This window comes from Triturus cristatus, chromosome 12 (genome assembly GCF_964204655.1).
Source record: "Triturus cristatus chromosome 12, aTriCri1.1, whole genome shotgun sequence".
In the NCBI taxonomy this organism is placed as follows: Eukaryota; Metazoa; Chordata; class Amphibia; order Caudata; family Salamandridae; genus Triturus; species Triturus cristatus.
This window is the reverse complement of record NC_140595.1, coordinates 229,582,792-229,608,411: the sequence shown is the minus strand read 5'-3', so window position 1 is coordinate 229,608,411 and position 25,620 is coordinate 229,582,792. Positions and strand designations below refer to the sequence as shown.

The following is a 25,620-nucleotide window of genomic DNA, read 5'->3' as shown; positions in this document are numbered from 1 at the left end:
CTGGCTGATGACGGCTGATAGCCAGAAACCGGTCCTAGGATGCTTGATTCCGGTCCAGGGAAGACATGGCTTGCCAGTTCGGGCTGGACTGTTCCCATGAGGCACAGGGTCAAGACTGATTTGCATATGGCCATGTCTGAACTGGGGTGGCGTAGTGGGCAAAAGAACGATGGATTTAACCCAGTTCTCTTGACTGGGGGAGAATGTCTGCATTGTCGGCATTCCGTCCATCATTTGTTTGTTGTAAAAAATATGAAAGCAGGCATGCACAAATACGCACAGACTACCTGTCTGTGCAGTGTTCCCCTGAAATCTGCTTCTTACTGTCCCGTGTCTGTGTCCCATTTTTCATCCCCCAATCGCGCGGTGCTGCGGCATGGCTTCCACACGTAAGTAGCATGGACATGCTACAAGAAAGAGAATTGAGGAGGTGGACATTGAATAGGAAATAGTTTGTGTGCTAGGCATACTGGCCAAACATAATAGTGTTCCTGCAGGCAGATGCACAATTCTCATATGGTAAACAGTCGTAAGTGAATTATAGCTGAAACATTAACAATTAGGGTTGATTGCTCATTTGTACACGTAATTAACCATGTATCTGTTTACAGTCCTTGTTGCCCCTCACCCCTGAGGTTTTGTGAATATGTGCAGGGTAACAAAGATGTGCAAGAAATTATTAATTACGCATTACCTGAGACTGAATTGCTGACATTTTGCTCCAGGAGAACTCAAATTAATTTACTTAACGTAACCTTAGCAATGCACTGTGTCTGCCCCCCAACCCCAACCCGACATCCATCCATGCGACAAGGCCGTAAGGCTAAACAGGCTTATATAACTTAAAAAATTCCCCCCTGGGTCTTCACTGCTGAACTGCAGCCCAACTCCTGAAGTCCTGAGTTCACAAGTCGTGCTGTCCTAGTATTCCAGACAGCAACCTGCAGTGCTGTGTGCAGCGGCAAGCAACCAGGACTAGTTCAGCTGCTGCTGGCACTTCAGTAATGTTGAATCTGATTGACACTGCCTCGTTGCCAAAAAACATGCAGTCTGACTCGAGTGACGCAGACAGTACTGAAAAAATGGTTTCCCCTCTGATTGACGAAGCCTCACGCATGGGAAGCAGTCTCATGTCGAGTCAGTGCAGACTTGATTACTTGACTTCCCACCTGCCACACCCTTTCCCAACTCGTCACAGGGTGGGGTCCCACCCATGCCCTGTAACAAGTTGAAAAGGGTGGAGCGACAAGCTCTCCACTTTCTGATTAACGTGGAGGGTTAGCAATACCGGGCTTGTATTTAAAACGCCCAGGGCCAACTTTACCTCCATGCTGTCAGGGGGTGGAGACTGGGCCTTGATGCTAGGTCTTTGCCGAGCTGATGACATCACAGCCCTCACAGCTGTGAGGTTGTCAGCCCAGCAAACACATAGGCTTCTTTGGACCCACCCAGGGAGCAAGCATTGCAGAGTCACGTCACGTGACAGTGTCCACATCAACTCCACTGGACAACGCCGATGTTGGTGAGTGGGGCAGACAGTGCCCCGTGTGCTAGAAGAAAGTAGGCCAAGACCACTACAATACAAAATAACAAAGGGTGTATTTTTTTAATTAAAACTAAATATGAGCATTGCATTGCTATAATACTGTAGAATATAACGGGGGCGGAGCCCCGACGCCCTCTGAGAGAAACCGCCACTGCACATGATTAGTTGTAGTTGGCAGTTGGCTTTTGTGTATCCCTCCCTGACAGTTACCCAAAAGGGGGACAGGTTGTTGACAGGATGAACCGGGATGGGTGGTGCAGAGCTGTGCACAGCTCCGCTTGCACTTAAAAGAAGCTGCCTCAGCCCACAGACTACCTCCAGACATCCTGGCAGCAGGGAAGAAGGAAGGAAATTCCAACACCATCTATGGGGAGGGGGGGGGGGGGGGGGTGGACTCTAAGAGTTTTTTCCACTTCTAAGTTGGCACCGGATATACAATTAGGACTTGAGACCCCCTTCAGTATACTCCTGGATCTATGAATATTACACTTCCATGCTGCCAGACTACTGCCCTGCTGCCTGAGGCCTGCCCTGCTGTCTGACAAGGAAGATGGAACCTGCACCCTTCATCCCAAGCTACCAGAGGTGACTCCAAGTGTCAGCTGACCTCATGTCCAGAGCTACAGGGATATAACAAGCTCCAGAGGCCACCCTACAAATGCCCAGCTGACGTCCTGCAACTGGACCTCCCTGTGCCCTGCTGACCTCTGCAAGAGTGAGTCCATGATCATCAAGAGGCACCACCCCAGCTCCTAGGCCCTTGGTTGGGATCAGAGTGCACTCTTATGAAGAAGAAGGTGAAATACTGAAGTTTTGGTCCCTTCACGACTGTGAACAGACAAGTTTGAGCTGAGATCTCGCTACCTGCAACAATCAACAACGTGAAGGCCCGGTGGATCTGACTCTTTGCGCTACAGTGGCAAACGGCAAAGTAAGATTTATTTTTCTTGGTACAACAACAACAGCCCAAAGCAACTGCCAATACGAAGCTCCAGAAGCAACCGTCTGCAACGACTGACAGAATCTTTGCGCTACAGTGATGACCATCCACAATACTCTCCCTGAGTCTTCGTGCCAGACTGTGAGAAGGTATCTGCTGGACTAATCTGATCTCTGTATCCGACCAGTGCTTCATTTCATCAGCCTGAACTTGTGGCTTTACCCGGTCAAGCATAAGCAGATAACCTTGAGTGGCGCTTTGTGCTGTTGGGCTCTATACTTACCTTAAATCCGTAAAAATGCATATCTCCAGTTCTACTGATTGGATTTTAGTCATTTTGGTGTCAAATAATTTATTAAAATGTACTCTATTTTTTCTAAATTAGTGTGGGATTTGTTTGTGTTGTGTCTTCACTTTATTACTGTTCAAGTGGTGCATACATACTTTACACATTGCCTCTAAGTTAAGTCTTACTGCTTTTATGCCATGCTACCAGAAGGTTAAGCACAAGTTAATTGAGTTAGTTTTTGTGGTTCACACTTACAAGGATAGTGTTTATTGCTTGAGAAGGGCTCCCCCCGCCCCAACCATGCCGTGCCATGCTGTCAGACGACTACCCTGCTGCCTGAGGCCTTCCCTGTTTTCTGAGAAGGAAGAATGAATGTGCTCCCTTTATCCCAGACTACCTGAAGTGACTCCAAGGGTCAGGTGACTGACCTTCTGTTCAAACCTACAGTGACATAACAAGCTCCAGAGGCCTCCGTACAACCGGACCTGCCTGAACCTGCAGCTGGACCTGCCTGTGCTTTGCTGACCTCTGCAAGAGTGAGTACCTGATCCCCAAGTTCATTTCCCCAAGTCCTGGGCCCTTGGTTGGGGTCAGAGTGCACTCCTCTGAACAAGCAGTAGAAATACTGACGTTTTTGGCTCTTTACGTCTGTGAATGGGTGGTGAGATCTCACTGCTGGCGACGCCCACCAATATGAAACTCTGGTGGAGCCGACTCTTTGCGATACAGCTATCACCAGCGACGACCAGCAACGCAAGATCTGCTTTTCGTGCTACAGCTTCAACAGCCCATGGTGACTGCCAACACGAAGCTCCAACAACTGTCTATGACAACCAACAAAATCTTGGTGCTACAGTGCAAAACGTCGACAATACCCATCCCTCCTCTTCATGCTAATGCGACGAGCATCCATGATACTCTCCCTGCTTCTCGCGGCCTCCTCCAGCATGAACTAACTCTTTGTGCCAGACTTTGAGAATGTAACTTTTCTGCAGGGCTAATCAGATTCCTGTATCAAGCCAGCACTCCATCGTGTTGGCTTGAACTTGTGACTTTCCCCCGATCTAGCACAACCAGATAACCGTGAGTGGCGCTTTGTGCTGTTAGGTCCATGCGGGTTAAGCACAGGTTAATTGAGTGAGTTTTTGTGGTTCAGACTAACAAGGATTGTGTCTATTGATTGAGGAAGATGCCCCCACCACCCAAAACCAACAATCCATTTCCTCACAGCGTACTATGGATTTCAACGTGAAAAATTGATAGAATACGCAAAACTTTATCATGGGTATAAAGTAAATGCAAATTTGACAGCGCTTCTGAAGAAAAGTGGCTTTTTTATAGGGTTTTGAAATATCGTGTTTACAAAGGTTTTCAACAAACCTGTCTGCTGCAGCTCGCATCTCTCCATTTTGTGTTATTGATTATAAAAAGACATTACTGCAGGTTTTGCAGATATGCTACTAATACATTATTAAAAAGCAGTTAATGCTTCACTTGGTGATGAAGGCAGTTGTTCTAATGCCAAAAATAAAATAGCAAAGGTATAGCAAATGTAGCCCGGTTAGACGTGTTTGACCAATATATACTCTTAGAATACTACAGGCCTGATTGGGTCAGGTTCATTAAAGCAGAATCTAAAAATCTAATCTAAAATGTATCTGAAAAAATGTGTTTTAATTAGTGGGAACTGTATCAAAACATAATTGTAATTTTCACCTTCTCTGAGAATAAATATGTCGCAATACTAGGATCTAATTTTATTTGGGCTCTGACATTGACATGGTTGCAACACGCATTTGGCTATGTGTGGGTGAAGGTCTCAGGAGATTAGTTCTTTGCCTGTTCTTGCATCCAGTACCCCGAATATGTTCCAGACACACCTGGCTCTAAACAGCCACTTTCACCATAAAACAATGCTCTCTTGTTCGGAAATGTAGCAGCTCATACTCGCAACAGAGAAGGACTTTTGGGGACACCCAATAAAAATGAACTGCACAGAAGCGCTTGCATATTTGTCAATGAGAACAGCTTACTGTCCAGTCCTTCGCAGGAAGGAGTTACCAAATTCAACAAGAGCAATAGGTCTCACCTACGCAAGAGCTATTGGCTATGCCAATATGTTTTAGCCATGTTGTGCACTAGAGTGGCGGCTGTAGCTTGGCTAAAAGTTAGTAGGGTAAGGGAGAGTGGCATGGAGTGTTGTAAAGTGGAGCAGAGTGGAGTGTTATGGAGTTACGTGCAGTGTTATGGAGTAGAGTGGAGAGGAGTGAAGTGGAGAGTCATGGAGTAGTGTACACTGTTGTGGAGAGTCGTGGAGGAAGTAGAGTATCATAGAGTGGAAGGGCCTAGAGTTGAGTGCCATAGAGTGGGGCACAGTGTCAGAGTTGAGTAGAGTGTCGTAGAGTGGAGTGGCATAGACTGTCATGGAGTGGTGTAGAGCAGAGTGGAATGGTGTAGAGTGTGTTGCATAGAGTGTTGTAGAGCAGAGTGGTGTACAGTGGAGTAGATTGTCACAGAGTGGAGTGGTATAGAGTGAAATGGCGTGGAGTGGAGCAGTGTGTCATAGAATAGAGTGGTGTAAAGAGACATGGAGTGGCATAGAGGGAGTTGCATAGAGCGTAGTAGAGTGCAATAGTGTCGTAGAATGGCATATAGTGGCATAGAGTGTAGTAGAGTGTCAGTGGAGCAGAGTTTGATGGAGTAGAGCATCATAGAGTAGAGAATGTTGGATTGGAGAGTCGTAGAGTGGCCTAGAGTGGAGTGCCATAAAGTACAGTGGTGCTGAGTAGATTGGCGTAGAGTGCAGTGGCTTAGAATGCATTGGTTTTGAGTAAAGTGGTGTAGAGTGCATTAGTGTAGAGTCCAGTGACGTAGAGTTCAGTGGCATAGAGTACATTGTTGCAGAGTGGAGTAGAGTGGCAAAGAGTGAAGTAGCATGGAGTGGTGCAGGATAGAGTGCAGAGGTTTAGAGTGGCGTAGAGTACAGTGGTGAAGAATGCAGTTGTGTAAAGTGCCGTGATGTAGAGAGCAGTAGAGTGGCATACAGTTGAGAATGCAGTCATGTAGAATAGAGTGTCTGAGTGCAGAGTCATAGAGTGCAGAGTTGCAGAGTGCTGGGTCGTAGAGTGGAGCAGAGAGCAGTGACATAGAGTACAGTGGTGCCGAGTAGAATAGAGTGGCATAGAGTGCAGTGATGTAGAGAACAGCAATGTAGAGTGACATAGCGTGCAGTGGCATAGAGTATGATGTAGTTTATCGTGGCGTAAAGCACAATATTGCAAAGTAGTTGGTGTAGGTGCAGTGGCTTAGGGTGTATTGGTTTTGAGTAAAGTGGTGTAGTGTGCATTGGGTTAGAGTGCAGTAGTTTAGACTTCAGTGGCATAGCGTAGACTGCAGTGGCATAGACTGGTGTAGAGGGCAGTGGGGTAGAGTGAAGTGGCATAGCGTAGGCAGCTTAAAGGTGGAGTGGTGCAGGGTAGACCGCATTAGCATAGAGCAGAGTGGTGTAGAGTATAGTGGCACAGCATTGATTGCAGTGGCGTAGAGTGGAGTGGAGTGGAGTGACATAGAGTGCAGTGGCTTAGAGTGGATTGTTTCAGAGTAGAGTGAAGTGTAGAGTGTGGTGGTGCAGGGTAGAGTGGAGTGGTATAGAGTAGTTGCATATAGTGCATTGGTGTAGAGTGCAGTGTTGCAGGGTGGAGTGATGTGGAGTGGTGGAGAGTGGAGTGCCCTAGACTGGAGAGGTGTAGATTGCAGTGGTGCACAGAAGTTTACAATGGCGTGGAGTGCATTGGCTTGGATAGCAGGAGAGTAGCTTATAGTGGAGTCGTGCAGAGTAGAGAGCAGTGACATAGAGTTAACTGGTGCAGGGTAGAGTGGCAAAGAGTAGAGTGACATAGAGTTTAGTGGCAAAGAGTGCAGTGTTGCAGAGTAGAGTGGTGTAGAGTGCATTGGCATAAAGTGCAGTGGTGTCCAGTGTTGCAGAGTAAAGTGACAAAGTGTAATGTCATAGAGTGTAGTGTCATAGAGTATAGTGGCATACAGTGTAGTGGTGCAGAATAGATTGTTATAGAGTGCAGTGGCTTAGAGTGTATTGGTTTTGAGTGTAGTGATGTAAAGAGCATTGGTGTAGAGTGCAGTGGTATAGAGTGCAGTGGTATAAAATTGAGTTGCGTAGTGTGGAGTGACAGAGTTAACTGGTGCAGGATAGAGTGGCATAGAGTTTATTGGCAGACAGTGCAGTGTTGCAGAGTAGAGTGCCATAGAGTGCAGTGGTGTAGAGTAGAGTGGTGTAGAGTGCATTGGTGTAAAGTGCAGTGGTGTAGAGTGGTGCAGAGTAAAGTGACAGAGGGCAAAGACATAAAGTGCAGTGTCGTAGAGTAGAGTTTAGTGGTATACAGTGTAGTGGTGTAGAGTAGATTGGTATAGACTGCAGTGGCGTAGAGTGTATTGGTTTTCAGTAAAGTGGTGTAAAGAGCATTGGTGTAGAGTGCAGTGGTAAAAAGTGCAGTGGTATACAATTGAGTGGCGTAGACTGCAGTGGCATAGAGTAGATTGTTTCAGAGTAGAGTGGAGTGGCATAGAGTGCAGAGGTATAAAGTAGATTTGAATGGCTTAGAGTGGATTGGCGTAGAGAGAGTGGCGTGGAATGGAGCGATGTAGAGTAGAGTGGTGTAGAGTTCAGTGGCAGAGAGAGCAGTGTTGCAGAGAAGAGTGACGTAGAGTGAAGTGGTATAGAGTGGAGTGATATAGAGTAGAGTGCATTGTCAGAGTGGTGCAGAGAGCATGGTGTATGGTGTAGTGACGTAGCATGCAGTTGCACAGAGTGCAGTGGCATATAGTAGAATGTTGTAGTGTTTAGTGACATAACATACAGTGGTTCAAAGTAGTTGGCATAGGTAAAGTGGTGTAGAGTGCATTGGTTTTGAGAAAAGTGGTGTAGAGTGAATTGGCATAGAGTTCAGTCGTTTAGAGTAGAGTGGCATAGCATTGAGTACAGTGTCATAGAGTGGCACAGCATAGAGTGCAGTGGCGTGGAGTGGTGCAGGATGGTGTAGAGTGCAGTGGCATAGAGTAGATTGTTTCAGAGTAGAGTGTTGTAGAGTGCAGTGGTGTAGAGTAGAGTGGCATAGAGTGCATTGGTGTAGAGTGCAGTTGCTTACAGTGGTGCAGAGTAAAGTTAAGTAGAGTGCCATGGTGTAGAGTAGAGTGGCATGGAGTAGAGTATAGTGGCATACAGTGGTGCAGAGTAGATTGGCTAGAGTGCAGTGGCGTAGAATGTATTGATTATGAGTAAAGTGGTGTAGAGTGCATTGGCGCAGAGTGCAGTGACGTGGAGTACGGAGGTGTAGAGTAAAGTGTCATAGAGTGCAGTGGTGTAGAGTAGATTGGAGTGACTTAGAGTGGATTGGCATAGAGTGTAGAGTGTAGTGGCGTAGTGGTCTAGAGTTCAGTGGCGTTGAGTTCAGTGGCATAGAGAGGCATAAAGTAGAGTGGCAGAGAGTGCAGTGTTGCAGAGTATACTGTTGTAGAGTGTGGTGGTGTACTTAGAGTATCATGGAGTGCATTGGCTTAGAGTGCAGTGATACAGAGTAGAGTGGCGTATAGTGCAGTGGCACAGTAGAGTGGCGTAGAGTGCAGTGGCGTAGAGCAGAGTGACAGAGAGTAGTGGTGCAGAGTAAAGTGGTGCATAGTAGAACAGAGTGGTGTAGAGTTCAGTGGCACAAAGTAGAATAGAGTGGCATAGAATACAGTGGCATAGAGTATAGTGGTGTAGACCTATTTGGTGCAGAGTAGATTGGCATAGAGTTAATTGGTTTTGAGTATTTGAGTAAAGTGGTGTAGAGTCCATTGGCATAGAATGCAGTGGTCTAGCGTGCAGTGGCATAGAGTGCAGTGTTGCCGAGTAGGGTGGCATAGAGTAGAGTGGCACAGAGTGGTGTAGAGTGCTCTGCCAAAGATTGCAGGAGTACATCGCAGAGTTGGGTGGGGTAGAGTGCATTGGCATAGAGTGGAGTAGAGTGGAGTAACGTGAAGTATGCATGGTAAGGATAACGTACTGCCATTACAGACAACACATCTTAAATGAAATTATGATTTTACATTTGCACTCCCATGCAGTTTTACTGACAAAAGTATACAGCTCACAAACGATAATGTGTGGAAATGTCATCACCCAATGTATTGATTTGATTGTCTGTACAGTTCATTTACAGACAATTAATTGCATGATTGTCACATAAATCCTCTCACTCTGAAGTCAGAGAAAGAAAAATAAACACCAAGCTCCTTGGAAGATACAACCTGACATTTGACTTCTATCTTTAAATGCACAGCAAATGTGACAAGATAAGAACACGATTTAAAGGCCTGTTTACAGAAACCAAATTTGTGGAAGAATACAGTAAGCAAGAATTTGGGCAATGGGAGGGACGAACTCGAACTGGACAGTCTAAAGCAAATCAAACCAGCAAATAGAGAGCCGGAGAATGTGAGTTACAAACCACAAAGCAAATGATAAGGAACCGGCGGAATGCGTTCCTAAGTTAGCTTTCCGAATGTCCCCAAGAATGTCTTTAGCAGACCACATAGCTGCACTGTCTGGTAGGCTGTAACCTGAAAAAGTCACAGTGTTTCTTAAAGTACAAGTTGTGGCTAGCAGGTATGCCAAGTTCAAGAGTGTACGCATTTCCAAAAATTATGAAATAAAACATATTGGTAATTAGATATAGAATTGGTGCATGGAAATTAAAGAATAGAGGGCACAATAAGGAGCAGCTCTCATGTTAGATTGAATATGTTAAGCTGTTTCTAAAACTTGCTAATTAAGTTTCTCTCAATTCTGCATAATGGAGAAACTAACAACTTCCCACTTGTCTTTTGACATTTGTGACAAATGAAGGAGTTAAACCACTCCCCTTAGAATATCCCCATGCTCATAGCTGTGCTCCCGCATGACTGTAAGTGGTGTCATGCAGCTCCACGTTTGCTACACTCTGGCTCAAAAGAGAAAAGGCGGTGCTGAATATATGCCCCACCCCTACACGCTGACATCAGTTCCTTTCTTTCAGCGCCTTCCAACACAGATCTGGACAACTTTGCTATCAAATTTGTCAGTTTTCCGACGACTTAAAAATGTTTTCACTGTGTTCTAGGGAATGTTGCCCCCACAACAAACAGCAGGTTTCACGCCATACCCCAAGTGCAGGAATTAGTTATTGGTCACAGACCCACAAAAGGTGTGTCGTTGGTGTCTGGGCTCAGGACACAACTTTAAGACGTGAAATAAGTGTACCCTCATGCACTTTATTGGACATGGTCCTTTCTGCAGGGTCCCCTAAACCTTTTGCCTTCTTCCTCCCCTTTTTCTGCCCTTGTTTTTGTTGGCTTGACTCTGCGTATTCTACTTCTGCTAACCAGTGCTAAAGTTCATGTGCTTGCTAATTAAACATAGTAACATTAGCTTCTCCACAATTGGCATATTTAATTTACTTATAAGTCCCTAGTAACGTCCATTATATTTGCCCAGGGCCTATAAATTAAATGCTACTAGTGGGCCTGTAGCACTGATTGTGCCACCCACTTCAGTAGCCCTTTACACATGACTCCGGCTTGCCACTGAGGAGCTTGTGGGTGCAGTTTTAAACTGCCATTTCAACCTGAAAAAATAACCTACATGCCAGGCCCAAACCTTCCTTTTTATTGCATGGAAGCCACACCTAAAGTAGGCCCTAGACAACCCTAAGGGCAAGGTGCAGTGTATTTAAAAAGTAGGAGATTTACTTCTCAGTTTCACTTGCCCTGGTAGTGAAAATTCATTTTCACTACTGCAAGGCCTATCCCTCCTATTGGTTAACATTAGGATTAGATTTTTACTTTTTATAAGAGTAATTTCCAATTGGGAAAAGATTGACATTTGAAGTTTGGTGTCTCTGGGCTCACAATTTAATATCCCAACTTATGATGAAGTTGGATTTTTAAGTTGCAAGTCTGAAAATTACACTTTTGGAAAGTAGGCATTTTCTTACTTAAGTATTATGTGCCTCTGCCTATCATGGGGAGAGTCTAGGCTTGCCGGATGGGCCATTCACATCCTGATGGGTCCTCCTGGGCAGGATGGAAGGTAGGAGCTGACACTTGGATCCTGAAAATGGCTGTGCCTGTCCCCACACAAAGAGCTGCATAACCCCCTGTAGTTAGACTGGAGCCAGGGCAGGGAAGAAAGGGACTGTGTTCACTTCAAAGGCCTCTCTTTTAAGTCCCTCACTTCAAAGGCTCAAATGGGTAAGTACTGGACCTCTGACACCATGACTTCAGTACACTTCCGGATCTGAGGAGATTCTGCCAAAAAGAAGGACTGATGTGCCGTCAGGTGGGACTGCCACTCTGCTAAACTGCTTTGCTGTGCTAGCGTGCTGCCTGCTACCTCTCGCCTGAGAGTGAGAAGGGTTGGACCTGCATCTTTACATCTTCCAAGAACATAAGTGACTCCAATGGCTTACTGACTTGCCTCCTGTTTTGAAGTCTCAGGGCCATCAAAGACTTCCTTCAACTCTTCTTCAGCTGCTTGACTTTTCCAAATGTGAGTCCTTCCATGCCAAAAGGTGCCAATCCAGTCCTTGGCCTTGAAAGTGGGTTCTGCAGCTGTTGATCTTTAAAACCTACACATTGTCAACTTTGCGCTGTTCGGAATCAACACATCTCCTTCCAGTTTGATGCAGCGCTGCTTCGAGGGAATCCCTGCGTGGCTCGACGATGATGTGGAACCCGACTGCAAGGCTCAATGACAATTCAGCATCTTCCTCATAAGGGGTTCGATGATGATGAGGGACTCGACTGCGAGGCTTAATAATGACACATCGCCTAAATAGTCAGGGGTTCGATGATGATGCAGGACCCGACTGCAGGTCTCGAAGAAGGCGCATCTACCCCACTGCGTGACTCTGAACCAACGCATTGTGCTCTCGCAGTCAACATATCGTCCGGGAAGGTACTGTTTTCAGGGAACCTGCTTGGCTTCTCTATCTGACCCACGCTCTTTCACATGCAGCCTGAACTTTTGGATTTACCCTGATCAAGCATGACTAGATGTCCCCGCTTGGTGCTTTATGCTTTTAAGCACTATATTGCAGTATAATCTTTTAATATTAATATCTCAAGTTCTCAATATTGGATTTTTGTCATTGTGGTCCTGTTTTACTCATAAGAATATTCCTTATTTTTCTAAACTGGTGTGTAGCCTTTTTATGGTGTTACTGTAATTTAAGTGTTGTACAAATACTTTACATATTGTCTCTTAAGTTAGGCCTGACTGTTATGTGCCATGCTACTGGAGGGTGAGCACAGGTTACTTTAGGTTGCGTATCTGACTTACCATGACTAGGACAGGAGGTAGGAGAGGAAACTCAAATTACGACTTGTCAAACTACAGCTAGAGGCAAAGCAAAAGCAATAGGCCTTTGAGGCGAAATGGCTGACCATGGAGATGGAGGAGAGAAGATTGGCTACGGAGGAAAAGCAAAATGATGTTGGTTCAGGAGCTGATCCTGAGAGAGCTGAACTTGAAAACCAGGAGGGGCGAGTCCAGCCAAGATGGTGGCAGCATTTTTTCAGTGCCCTCTGAGAGGAGGGTTCACAAGGGTCCGGTGTATGACTTTGTGGTGGAAGATGACATAGACAGATGGTTTGAAGTCTCTGAAATTGCTTTACAGATGCACAAGATCTCTGAGGAGGATTGGAGAGCTAGGCTGTGGAGGCACATGTCTAGTAAGAGGATGGACACTCTACTGACCCTAGAAGGATGTGGCAGGGTGAGGTATACCCCCATGAAGGAGGCCCTAATCAAGAAGTTTGGTTTGACACTAGAAAAGTACAAACAGAGGTTCAGGGACAGTCAAAAGCTATCCCAACAGACCTAGGTGGATTGTGTGGATTCCTTTTGCAAGGCACTGGATGGTTGGGTAAAGAGCAGTGAGGTAAAAGAGTATCTGAGGTCCACTGGTTCAGCAGGTGTAGTTCTTATTCTGTTCTTTCTGAGTTCAGTGGTTTTCTGAGGTTGGTACATAGGTGTGCCACCCGTATGAGTTTGAGGGAGGGTAGGAGTCCTCTAACTAATCCCACAGTGCATCTCCCTGCCCAAATCCAATATGTCAGAATCTTTCTTCCCATGGTCAGAGCCGTGGCACACCCCTGAGGTGTGTCCAGTACAATGAGGAACTCCTCCTGGAAAAACAATTCTGCAACAGGTTTTCCCTCTCTGCGGGGAGATGCCAACCTGCCTACCTTGACAAAGGAAAGAGCAGGCTACAGTGTGGCTCGTATTTGCATATGAGAGTTGCTGCCTCTTTGAAGCTGGACCGTTTGTGGCCACAGCCCTCTCTCTCACCATTCTCTCAGGAGTAGGTCACACCTCCTCTCACCAACAGGCCCTTTATTCCCATTCCCAGTTATCCAAATCACACTCCCTGGCAGAAGGGCAGCAGTCTATCCCAGGTGACCACAGCTGTACTTAATCAGAAATGGTTACTGGGACTTTGAGGCAAGAAAGTGGTGGCCTTCTAAAGTCACCTTTATATTAAGAGTTACTTTAAATCTGATTTTAGCACTGTGTGGGGTTTAATGTAACATTTAATTTTTTAACATAACGTGTATATGTAAAGTGCACGTTCACCCGTAGGCATCTTTGTGCTGAATAACAGTTGTTTATTGTAACCCAACACAATGGCATTCATTTTATCAACCTCAGATGGATGAAAGGCTGAGTGGACCCGCCAGGATTTGAACCTGTGACCTGCAGTGAATGCATAAGTCCACTGAGCCATCAGACCTGGCTTTTACTTTAAAGTTCTTTATTGGCTGGTCCCAAATGGAAGTAAGTAGCACTTAGCAGTTGAGCTAGGGTAAATGTATGTTAGCCAATGGGACTACCAGCCTAGCTACAGTAAAAACGATAATGGGCAGTTTTATTTTTACTGGGGCACGAAAAACACAAAATAAACCTATCCGTCTTTAAATGTCCTACTCCCTGCCTTTTGGGCTTATAAGATCTGCCTTATGGGTGATTTACAAATATTAAAAAGAAAGGTTTGCGCTTTGAAAAACAGTTATTTTGCCATGTAGAGTTGGCAATTTAAAAGCTGCCCGACTAAGCTGGAGTGGCAGACCTAGAGCCATGTTTTCCCCTTGTCACTCTAGTGATGGCACAATAGGTGCTGTAGCTCAATAGTGATATTTAACTTACAGGCCCTGGGTACACTGGGTACCATATACTAGATACTTACAGGTAAGCTAATTATGCCAATCAGATATTAGCCAATTGTGCACACACCTGAGGGGTCAGAGCACATGCACTGTGCCTGGTCAGCAGGGCTCAGTCCACTTCAGAGTCGAAAAACCAGCAGCATCAGTGCAAATATTTCTGGGGTGATCATACAAAAAAGGCATTTCCTTGCACCAGTGATTTATAAAAATGTGGTTCACATGTGAATCTGAGAAGGCCCAAATATGGGATTGAGAACACCAGATACAGGTGAGTATTCTTTCTGAATCGTTCATTGAAATAATTAACATCAAAATATGTTGTTATGTTATAGGTTTTATGGTGCCAAACCCACCATCTAAGTAGCCCCAGAGTTCATTGGTCCGGTGTGAAAACTGTGGCTTTAACATGTTTTGTTATAGGAGCCCGAACAAGAGCGTCAATCGCAGTGTCAATGTTTGACCACTCAAACCCATACAGGAGAATGCAGACACCAATGTCCACCAGCAGCACTCAATCCATCGGCGCTCCTTCGTCAGCATCTCTTCTCGGCCCTCTCAACCTGCATGTGTATTTCAACCAAGGAGTAATGGCTTCCACCAGGCTCTTCAGCACAAGAACCCGTATAGAGGAAGAGGAACTTGAAATTGACACAAGTAGCCAGCCGTCCACGGGTATGTGTATTGTTTTAAATGTAACAAATTGTAGTAAAAGAGGAGAAGTCATGAGTCTGAAGTGACTTTATAAAGCCTGCATTTGAACACATTGTCGAAAGTCCGATGAAATGTAATGGTATACATAACTAATAGAGTAAACCTATGTATGGAACAAGCGACTTGTATGAATAAATAGTACACAACCTAAGTGTGAACACAATGCTCAAAGGCCAGGGGGCAGATTTACTAACCTTTTACGTCGTGAATGTATCACTTATTTGATGCAGCCATGACACAAAATGCTATTTGTGATTTACAAAGCCACACAAATCAGATTGGCGTGGCTTTGTGTGGAATTTTTCCCAAAAATAGTGCAAGGGTGCCTATGTTGACACTAGACTGCACACAGTGCACCAGTGCTTGGAGCCAGGATAAATGTGACATATCTTAGTTGATATGGCGCATTGCTACTGTCTCCCTTTCATGTGCAGGAACTTTGCTTGATGCCCTGAGTAGCGTGATGTTAATCAATCTGCCCCCACGCAGCTGCGGCCCGTACAGGTAAGAGCGGTGGGACTGTAGGGCCAGTGGGGAGGAGGGAATTTGACAGACAAAGACAAGGGAAAAGTCATTATTTATTTAATTTTTCCTCCTCGTAGTCTGTCGAAATCCAACCCCACTCTCTTACCTGCACTGGCCGCGGCTGCCCCCATGTCTGATGGATTGTGCAAGAAACAAGGCTAACCCACGGTATAGGGACCGAAGATGAGCCTGTTTCATTATGCCTGAGCTTGAGCCTGTTGTGAAATGCATGAGTAAGAACCCATTGATCAGTGATGAGTATGAGCCAATGATGCAAATTCCAGTACTGAAGCCAGCATATAGGCCATTACTCAGCACAACTTCGCTTGGAGGAAAGGTTTTCGGCAATAAAACGTTTTCCAAGAGAATTGTCTCACATAAAAGTTTATGGCAAGATAAAGTTTGTAGGGATCACAAAGATTCTGAAGTTAAAACAAAAATCACAAAGTTGTAGTATAAACACCATGACAACTTCGCACACCCCTCCTGCGAACTGATACGGAACCCATTGTACGAACGCGAATCAAATGTATTGCCTGTGTTTGAACCTAAGCGAGAATCGTTCTCATAAGGCTTGAGTTCTGAACTCCTTGTACAACCACTTCTGTTAACCTATTTGACAAGGCCCTTGTCCTTGTAAGAACTTAGTGAACGTGAACAGAGGCTGAGCAAACTAGACAAGACCCGAGAGAGAATTTAGTGTACAAGTCTCTGACTAAATTACAATCTTTTATTAACGTCTGATCTTTAAATCCATTGTACAAGTTCAAAGTGTGACCCAACAACAAACGTACTACATTAGAACATATTGTATACAGCCCTTGAGTAAATCCATAGTCCAAACAGTAATTGTGAACCTATTTGGCAAATTATTTTTTGTTTGTTCACAATCTATCCATTTTTCCAAAGGGACTACTTGGGAAGTAGCCTAGCTGTTGTTTTACATCGCTCAAATTGTGCGGAATATGGTAGGGCATATGTTACAGGCACCTGCTGGTGGGGTTATGCAGCGTGAGCCTATTCTAGATTCTCTTGCTATGCATTATTCTTCGATCTTGTGGTTAGTCCAGAAATCTTCCTTGTAAAAATACTTTTCTTTGAGTAGCAACCTTAGGAGGAATACATATGGCTCTTTATTGCCTCAACTGTAAGTCCACTATGCCCATAAATGTGCCCACTATCTTTAGATTTTTTTTAGTTATCACTACAGACAGCTTTTTTTAAAAGAATTTATTTACAATTTTAGACATAAATCAAATACAGTCATCTGGTACACTTTCATATTTAGACGGCGAATAAAAGAAAATAGTACAATAAACATTGTAATCCATGTGACCTCATATAATCCTGTTGTTGACTCCATACATGACAATCCCCACAAATTGCACAAGAATAATAGACTTGCAGTACATCACTGAATAAGCGAGAGTCAGTGGAAATGAACTTCATCCCACACCCGTGGGGACCATTCCAGCTGGGGAGAGGGTCAGGGGGGATTGTTCAATTTCTAACAAATACACCTTCAAGGGAGCCCAAATATCCCTGGGTCTGGAAGTGGCCGGCAGTGTGGAGTAGTATATATCACCATTAGTATTGCAGTGTATGAGACTATGTAACCAAGCTTTAACATTAGTCGCTACAGACAGCATAAAAAACATCAAAAGAATAATCTATAGAGCGTGGCTTCCGTCAAGGCATTATCATTTTGAGGCTGGTTATATCAGGTAGCCCTTTTCTTGAATTCCAGGTTTAGCTTGTTCTATAGCTTTACCCTGGCTTCATTCTTTCGTGTATGTACTTTGCTGGCACAATGACATTCTAACTGATGTTTTGAGGGTTTGCTGCTTGTTGTTTTGATGCTACGTCCATCATACGGGGATATCGTAGTGCCGTTCACTGTTGGGCTTTGAGTGTTGATTTGTTTTAGATTACTGTCATGATAAGATGTTGGATTCGGAGCATTTGTTGTTCTTCCTAAAGTAACAATGTGCAGGCACACAGACTTTCTTAACGAACAACAGCCATGCTGGCCATTTGTCAAAAGTATCCACCAGGCAATATGTTTCTGTGGGTCTCTTTCAAGTTTACCACATTTACCCAACATAAATGACATTGTATGTTTTGAATTGATGACTCCCTCATTTGAGGCATCAATCTGCTAAGCAACCTTTTCAGCAAAGTGGCCCTTTTTAAATGATCATTGTTATGATTAAGATTAGTATGAATGTTATCGTTATGAAACTCACGTATTTGCATATAAACCACTCCCCTGTAGGTCGGAAAGCATGCCATTTTAAAAACGTATGTATTAGAGTTCCACATACAATGGTATGATTTGTAAGAAAGAAGTCAAGAAAATTATTTTACAGAGCAAACGTTTAAATATTACTTAAAGGCATTGTATCCTACCGCAACTAACCAGGCATACTGCAACTATATCTAGATGCCCAGTGTAGCTTACATAACTACTTACCTATAATACCTTCCTATCGTACCTGCCTTACTATGCATACCTACGGCTACCTAGGATATCTAACCAATCATACATGCTTTACCGTGCATACCTATGGCTACCTAGGATACTTAACCTCTCATACCTGCCTTACCGTGCATACCTACGGCTACCTAGCATACCTAACCTCTGGTACCTGCCTTACTGTACCTAGGATACCTAACCTCTCGTACCTGTCTTACCGTGCATACCATTGGCTACCTAGGATACTTAACCTCTTGTACCTGCCTTACCATGCATACCTTTTGGCTACATAGGATACCTAACCTAGCATACCTGTTAGACCTTATTTTAGGAGTGTACCCCCTTACCCTGACTAGACGCAAGGGCCTCTATTTGGTCAAAGGTACCTACCTCTGCCAACTAGAGACCCCCAAATCTAACATTGGTGGCAGCGGTGGGATTCTGGACTTGCATTTGTGACTCATATACAGTGATTGGTGAACACTACTAGTGAGTGCAGACCAAAACGCAACCACATACTTTTGGCAGATTGTTTTTCCTGGGATTTTCTATTTTTGCAAAGAACTGCCAAGTTTAACCACCATGGAGAAAGCAGCATCCATAGCATCTGTTGATTTTGATTGGGAAGAGGCGAAACTGGAATGCTACAATGTGAGACAGCTGAAGCACGTCTGCAAGAAATGTAAAGTTGCAATGACCGGTCTCACCAAAAAGGATGAGTTCCAAAAGGCGCTGAAGGCCTGGGTCGCAACAAGGAGTACCCCTGAGAATGAGGAAGGGGCTGAGGATGCAGAGAGGCAGCTGGAGGGACCATTGGGTCCAGGGGGGAGGAGAGCAACTTCCCCAGTAGGTAGCAGTGTTTCTGCCAAAGGCCTGTCCCCAGAGGAGTTGGAGGACAGGGAGAGGTGCAGGATGCATGAGATGGAGCTGAACAAGCTCAAGTTAAGTGGGCAGTTAGAATTTGAATTGCAAACTAGGAAATTGGCCCTAGAGGAAAAGAGGATGCAACTGGAGCATGAGAAAAATTTGAGGGAGATGGAATTGAAAGCAAGGAGCTTAGAAATTACTCCCTCTGGTGGCAGCACACTGTCAATGCCTGTGGAAGCTAAAGTGCATATTCCTAAAGATGTGGTGAAAGAATTTGATAAGAATGATGACATTGGGTAGTGGTTTAAGGCCTATGAGGTAGCCATGTCTTCCCACCGGGTCCCTGAGAAGGATTGGGGAGTGGGGTTGTGGGGGCGGGATACACTGTTAGACTTGCCCTCTGAAAACCATAATTCTTATAGCCACATGAAGGAAGCATTGATGTCCAGGTATGGGTTGACTCCTAAATTGTATAGACAGAGGTTTAGAAATTGCAAGAAGGTGGAGTCAAGCACATGGGTAGAATATGTAACTTTCTTTTGCAGAGCATTGGATGATTGGGTGAAGGGTAGCAAAGTGAATGATTTTGAGGGGCTCTTTGATTTAATTGCACGGGAGCACTTGTCAAGTAATTGTTTTCCAGAACTACGCCAGTACCTGATTGATAGCAGGCTAACTAACCCTAGGAAGCTTGCTGAGGAGGCGGACCGCTTGGTGAGCACCCGGGTCCACAAGGGTCACGTAGGAGACTCAGCCAAGAGTGGGCAGGGTCCCCAGCAGAGGAGTGGGGGGGACAAGGGTAAACAGAGGGCGTTCCAGAGAGGGCCCCAAAGTAATTTCCAAGGGAACCAAGGGAAAGGTTCCCATTCTCCCCCTGAGAAGAAGCACGGGGCCCCGACAGGTAACCCTGTACCTAGGGGACCCTGAAGTGCTACAAGTGTGGAGAAATGGGCCATAAGTCTAATGATCCCCGGTGCCCACAGTTTGGAAAGACAGCACCAATTGGTGCTCCACCCCGGCAGATGGCGAGTGTAGCCCTGGGGGAGGAGAGTGGTGTCCAAGATGGGTGGGGTCCCGCAGAGATGCCCCTTGTCTCTTTAGGAGACTGTGAGGTGGTCCCCAGGACCCAACTGCCTGATAACACTAAGAAGTACAGGCAGTGGGTGACTATCAATGGCCATAGAGTGGAGGCTCTTAGAGACACAGGAGCCAGTATGACAGCTGTCAAGTGTCACCTGGTATCTCAAGAGCAGGTTGTCCCCAATGCATTTTACCCAGTTGTTGCCGCTGACAACACAGAGAGCCACTGCAAGGTGGCTCAGGTTCCCTTTGAGTGGGGGGGGGGTCTCTGGTACTCTTCAGGTAGCTGTGAGGCCCGCCATGCCTGTTGACTGTTTGTTAGGGAATGATTTGGAGAGCTCACCTTGGGCGAAGGTGGAGCAAAGTGCTCATTTGGAGATGTTGGGTCTGCCTGACTGGGCGTGTGTGACCACACGGTCCATGGCAGGCAGTAAGGGTGCTCAAAAGGACCTGGGGCCTGAGAGGGAGGCTCAGGTGCCTGCCTTAAAGAGAAGAGGCAGGGGGTGCGGGAAACCGGCCCGAAGTTCCCATGGTCCAGGAGAGGGGGATGCCCTGGAACCTACAGGGGAACAGGTAGCTGAAATGTGGGACCTGCCTGAGCTGACCCATTGGCAGCAAGAAGGAGGACCCTCTAGGGAAGAGCTCTGCAAGGAGCAGAAGGAATGCCCTTCTCTTGTGGGTTTGCGGCAGCAGGCTGCAAGCCAGGCAGCAGGTGATCAGTCTGGATCACATTGGATCTACTGGGAGAATGGTCTCCTGTATAGTGAGCCTAAGTTTGCTGAGCCTGGTCAACCCATGTGCTGGTGGTACCCCAGCGCTTCAGAGCCTTTCTACTGAGGCTGGCTAATGGTGTGCTGTTGGCAGGACATTTGGGGCAGGACAAGACCTTTGAGAGGCTTGTCACCCACTTTTATTGGCCCCAAATACGCAAGAGTTCAGACACTCATTGCTGGACATGTCAGACTTGCCAGGCAAGTGGAAAGAGTGGGAGGAAGCAAAAGGCTCCTCTCCAGCCATTCCCTGTGGTCAGCACCCCCTTTGAACGGGTGGGTATTGACATTGCAGGGCCACTGGACCCCAAGAAAGCCATGAGCAACAGGTTCATCCTGGTCTTGGTGGACCATGCCACCTGGTACCCGGAAGCCATACCTCTGAGGACAGTGACGGCCCCCGTGGTGGGACGGGCAATGATGGGAATTTTCTCCCGAGTGGGATTCCCTAGAGAGGTAGTGTCTGACCGAGGTACGAACTTCATTTCTAAGTATATGAAGTCCCTGTGGTAGGAGTGTGGGGTAACCTACAAGTTTACCACTCCTTACCACCCCCAAGGAAATGGGTTGGTTGAAAGATTCAACCGAACCATAAAAGGCATGATTATGGGTCTTGAGGAACCTATGAGGTGTAAGTGGGACGTCCTCTTACCATGCCTGCTGTTTGCATACCGTGAGGTGCCATAGAAATCTCTAGAGTTCAGTCCCTTTGAGCTTCTCTATGGTCACACAGTGAGAGGATCTCTGAGTCTGGTCAAGGAAGGCTGGGAGCAATCTCCCAGGAAACCTCCCCAGGATGTATATAGCTACATGCTGGCCTTCAGGAACCAGACTAGGCGTTTCAGGCAACTCGCTGAGGCGAATCTGGAAGCCAGCCAGGAGGAGATGTAGCAGTGGTACGACCAGAATGCCACTCTGGTAGAGCTTCAACCTGGTCAGAAAGTGTGGGTCATGGCCCCAGTGGAGCTTTGTGCGCTCCAGGATAAGTGGACCGGACCATTTGAGGTGGTGGAGCGCAAAAGTCCTGTTACTTACTTGGTGGACTTGCGGTCTCCCAGGAACCCCTTGCGGGTCCTGCATGTCAACCGCCTGAAGCCCCACTTGGAGAGGTCCAAAGTGGGCATGCTCTTAGCAACAGATGATGGAATGGAGGAGGAGACTGAGCCTCTTCCTGACCTACTGTCGGCGACAGAGCAAGATGGGTCAGTGGATGGTGTCAACCTCTCTTCCACCCTGACCCCTGAGCAACAGAATGACTGTCGTCAGTTGCTGGGACAGTTTTCTGATCTGTTCTCCCTGATTCCCAGTGTCACTGATTGGTACATCCATGATGTGGACACTGGAGATAGTCCTCCTGTGAAGCACAAAACTTACAGGATGACTGACAGGGTGAGAGCTTGCATCAAGGAGGAGGTCTCCAAGATGCTTGTGTTAGGGGTGATTGAGTCCTCTAACAGTCCTTGGGCCAGCCCAGTGTTCTTGGTCCCAAAGGCTGCCGCACCGGGTGCCACGCCAGAACTCCGGTTCTGTGTGGACTACCGAGGGTTCAATTCAGTCACGAGGACTGACGCACACCCCATCCCCAGAGCTGATGAGCTCATTGATCGCTTACGCGCTGCCCGACACCTCAGCACATTTGATTTAACGTCTGGGTACTGGCAGATCGCCTTGACTGATGGGGCAAGAGAGAGGTCAGCATTCTCCACACCAGATGGGCACTGCTAGTTCCGGGTGATGCCCTTTGGGATGGAGAATGCCCTTGCCACCTTTCAGAGGTTGGTCAACCAGGTGTTGGCTGGACTGGAAGAGTTCAGTGCCGCCTACCTGGATGACATTGCAGTGTTCAGCACCAGTTGGGAAGAACATCTGCGCCACCTCTGGAAAGTGTAGATGGTGCTGCGGAGGGCAGGCCTCACGATCAAGGCAAGTAAGTGCCAGATCGGGCAGGGTTCCGTGGTGTACTTGGGACACCAGGTTGGGAGCGGCCAGGTGGCGCCCCAACAGCCCAAGATTAAAACCATCCTGGCTTGGGAACCCCCCAAAACCCAGACAGAGGTGAGAGCCTTTTTAAGACTCACTGGGTATTACAGGAGGTTTGTCAAGGGGTATAGCAGCATTGTTGTACCCTTGACAGAGCTGGCTTCCAGGAAGCAGCCCAAGAAAGTGATTTGGACTGACACTTGTCAGAAAGCTTTTAAGGCACTGAAAACTGCCATGTGCACGTCGCCCGTGCTCCTGGCACCCAACTTCTCCAGAGAATTTATCGTTCAGACAGACGCTTCAGAGCATGGTGTGGGGACTGTTTTGTCACAGATGAATGAAGATTGCCTACATCAACCCGTAGCCTTCATCAGTAGGAGGTTACTTCCACGGGAACAGAGGTGGAGTGGGATTGAGCGTGAGGCATTTGCTGTGGTCTGGGCGCTGAAGAAGCTTAGACCATACCTGTTTAGGACTCACTTCCAGGTTCAGACAGACCACAGGTCCCTGAGATGGTTGATGCAGATGAGGGGTGAGAATCTAAAGCTGTTAAGGTGGCCCTTTTCCCTACAGGGGATGGATTTCATGGTGGAACACCGCCCTGTTACAGAGCACGCCAATGCTGATGGTCTGTCCAGATTTTTACGCCTTAGTGATGAGAACTCCCAGGAGGTAGGGTAGTGCTCCCCATATTTCAGCTGGAGGGGACACGTGTTAGACCTGGTACCTTGGCGTGGGCACTGTGCCACTGCTGTCCATTGCCACAGTGCAAGTGCTCCCTATGGCAGATTGATGTATGGATTCCATGATTGGCTAGTTTGGTTTAGTTGTCAGACCCTAGTACAGTGCACTGAGTGTGCCCAAGGCTTGTAAACCAAATGGTACTGGTGGGCTTGCAGCACTGGTTGCGCCACCCACAGAAGCAGCCTGCAAAAGTGTGTCTCAGGTCTGCCATAGCAGAGCCTGTGTGCAGTCCGGTACTGCCATGCTGACTGGGCAAGTGCACCCACTTGCCAGTCCCTAAACCTTCCCTTTTGTGCATATTAGTCACCCCTATGGTAGGCCCAAGGGCAGGGTGCATTGTAAGTATAAGGTAGGACATGCCCTGGTGTGTGTGACATGTCCTAATAGTGAAATACAGCCATTTTCGTTTTTCACTATTGCAAGGCTACCTGTTCCCCATAGGCCAGAATGGGCAGTTTGATTATTACATCTTATGATGCTAACTGACTCAGGGAACTAGGTAGAAATTCGAGTTTAGTATGCCTGAACCCAGAATGATAAAATGCATCTTTTAGTGAAGTTGGTTTTAACATTCTGTGTTTGAAAATACCACTTTTAGAAAGTAGGTATTTTCTTGTCTAACCATCCAAGCCTTCCTCTACTAGGTTGTGTATTCCTTGACTGGAGTTTGAGTGACAGGGGCTGGGGGATGCCAGGAGACAGGGTGAGTCAGCACAGAGTTGAATAGAGAGATCTGCATGTAGATGGGTGGGAGGAGTTGCACCTGGGACCTGAATAGGGCTGTGCCTTCCCTCCACAATGTTGGCTCCACCTCCTGTGGTGCGTCTGATGTCCCTGCCCTGCACTGTGAAAGGAAAGAAGGAGTCTTGTCAACAAAGTGTTCCAGGACTGACCAGAACTGGTTTGGACTAGGCAAAGGCCTCTCTGCCTTCAGAGAACAAAGAGAAACTGTGTATAAAAAGGGGGACCCAGACCCCAGAACTTTACATCACTTTTGGGAAATAAGAAGAAATCTTTGCTGAGGAGATGAACCAGAGAGACTGAGGAGAGACTATCCCTAAGCTTGAAGGATTGGCCTGCAGTGGTTGCCTGACTGCCAAAGAGAGGAGAAAGGAACTTTGTGTGTACTTTATTCAACTTGTGAAGGATCCAAGGGCTTGAGAAAGAGCTTGCCTCCTGCTGAAGTCTCAGGGACAACAGACTTCAACCAACAGCTCCCCAAGAGTTCTTTGGAAGTGCCTGCAGTTGTGTTGGGCTTTCTGAGGGACTGCGTGTCGCAAGGAGCTGGAAGCGCGACTCACGTAGAGAAAGCGTGTCGCCACTGCTGCGGCTGTCGTCGCATCACTGAAGAAGGGTGTCGCCGCTGCAGCTGTCGCATTGCATAGCAGAAGCGTCTTGCATCACCGGAGAAGAGTGTCGCCGCCGTAGCTGCTGTCGTATCACTGAAGAAGGGTGTCGCTGCTGCAGCTATCGCATCGCATCACCGAAGCGTCTCGCATCACCAGAGAAGCGTGTCGCAGGGCCTGTCGCGGCTCAGAAGAACCGTTGAGTCGCTGCACGGCCGTCGGGCGTGCACGCATTGTGTCGCATCAAGAAGACGACGCCATCTTTGTTTCATTGCACCGGACCTTCATCGCATCACGGCGTTGCGTGCCGCATCGCCACGGAATCGCAGTAAGAAACCGACGCATCACCGTTCCTGCATGTAAGGAACTGACGCATCACCTTCCCTGCAACACTTTTGTTGTATAGCGTTACGCATCCAAAGGTACATTGAACTCAAAGTGTCGCATTTTAACATCTAAAGAGAACTAAGCTATTTCTACCATTTTAAGTACAGTATTGTGGATTTTTGTCGTTTATGGTCGTGTGTTAAAACTATATAAAGAATACTTATTTTTATACTACAACTTGTGTGGTGTCCATCTGTAGTGTTGTCACTGGGTTACTGTATGTGTTCACAAATGCTTTACACACTGCCTCTGAGATAAGCCTGTCTGCTTGTGCCAAGCTACCAAGGGGTGAGCAGGGGTTATTTTAGGAGTGTACCCCCTTACCCTGACTAAACGCAAGGGCCCCTATTTGGTTAAAGGTACCTACCTCTGCCAACTAGAGACCCCCAAGCCTAACAATACCTGTGTTACCGTGCATACCTTTGGCTACCTAGGATACCTAACCTCTCATACCTGCCTTACTGTACCTAGGATACCTACTGCTACCTAGGATACCTAACCTAGCATATCTGTCTTACCATGCATACCTACAGATACCTAGGATACCTAACCTCTCGTACCTGCCTTACCATGCATACCTACTGCTACCTAGTATACCTAACCTAGCATACCTGCCTTATTGTGCATACCTATGGCTACCCTAGGATACCTAACCTCTCATACCGCCTTACCATGCATATCTATGGCTACCAAGGATACC

General features: G+C 46.6%; 1 protein-coding gene across 2 annotated transcripts in view; it reads left to right on the top strand.

Annotated features, from left to right (window-relative positions):
- PLEKHG4 (pleckstrin homology and RhoGEF domain containing G4) overlaps nt 1-25,620 on the top strand; it is a 1,592,954-nt gene that overhangs the window by 1,406,518 nt on the left and 160,816 nt on the right. For both annotated transcript variants that reach the window (XM_085638629.1, XM_085638628.1), the window contains exon 18: nt 14,455-14,706. In XM_085638629.1, the coding sequence (XP_085494755.1) occupies nt 14,455-14,706 (252 nt within the window). The remainder of the gene's footprint in view (nt 1-14,454; nt 14,707-25,620) is intronic.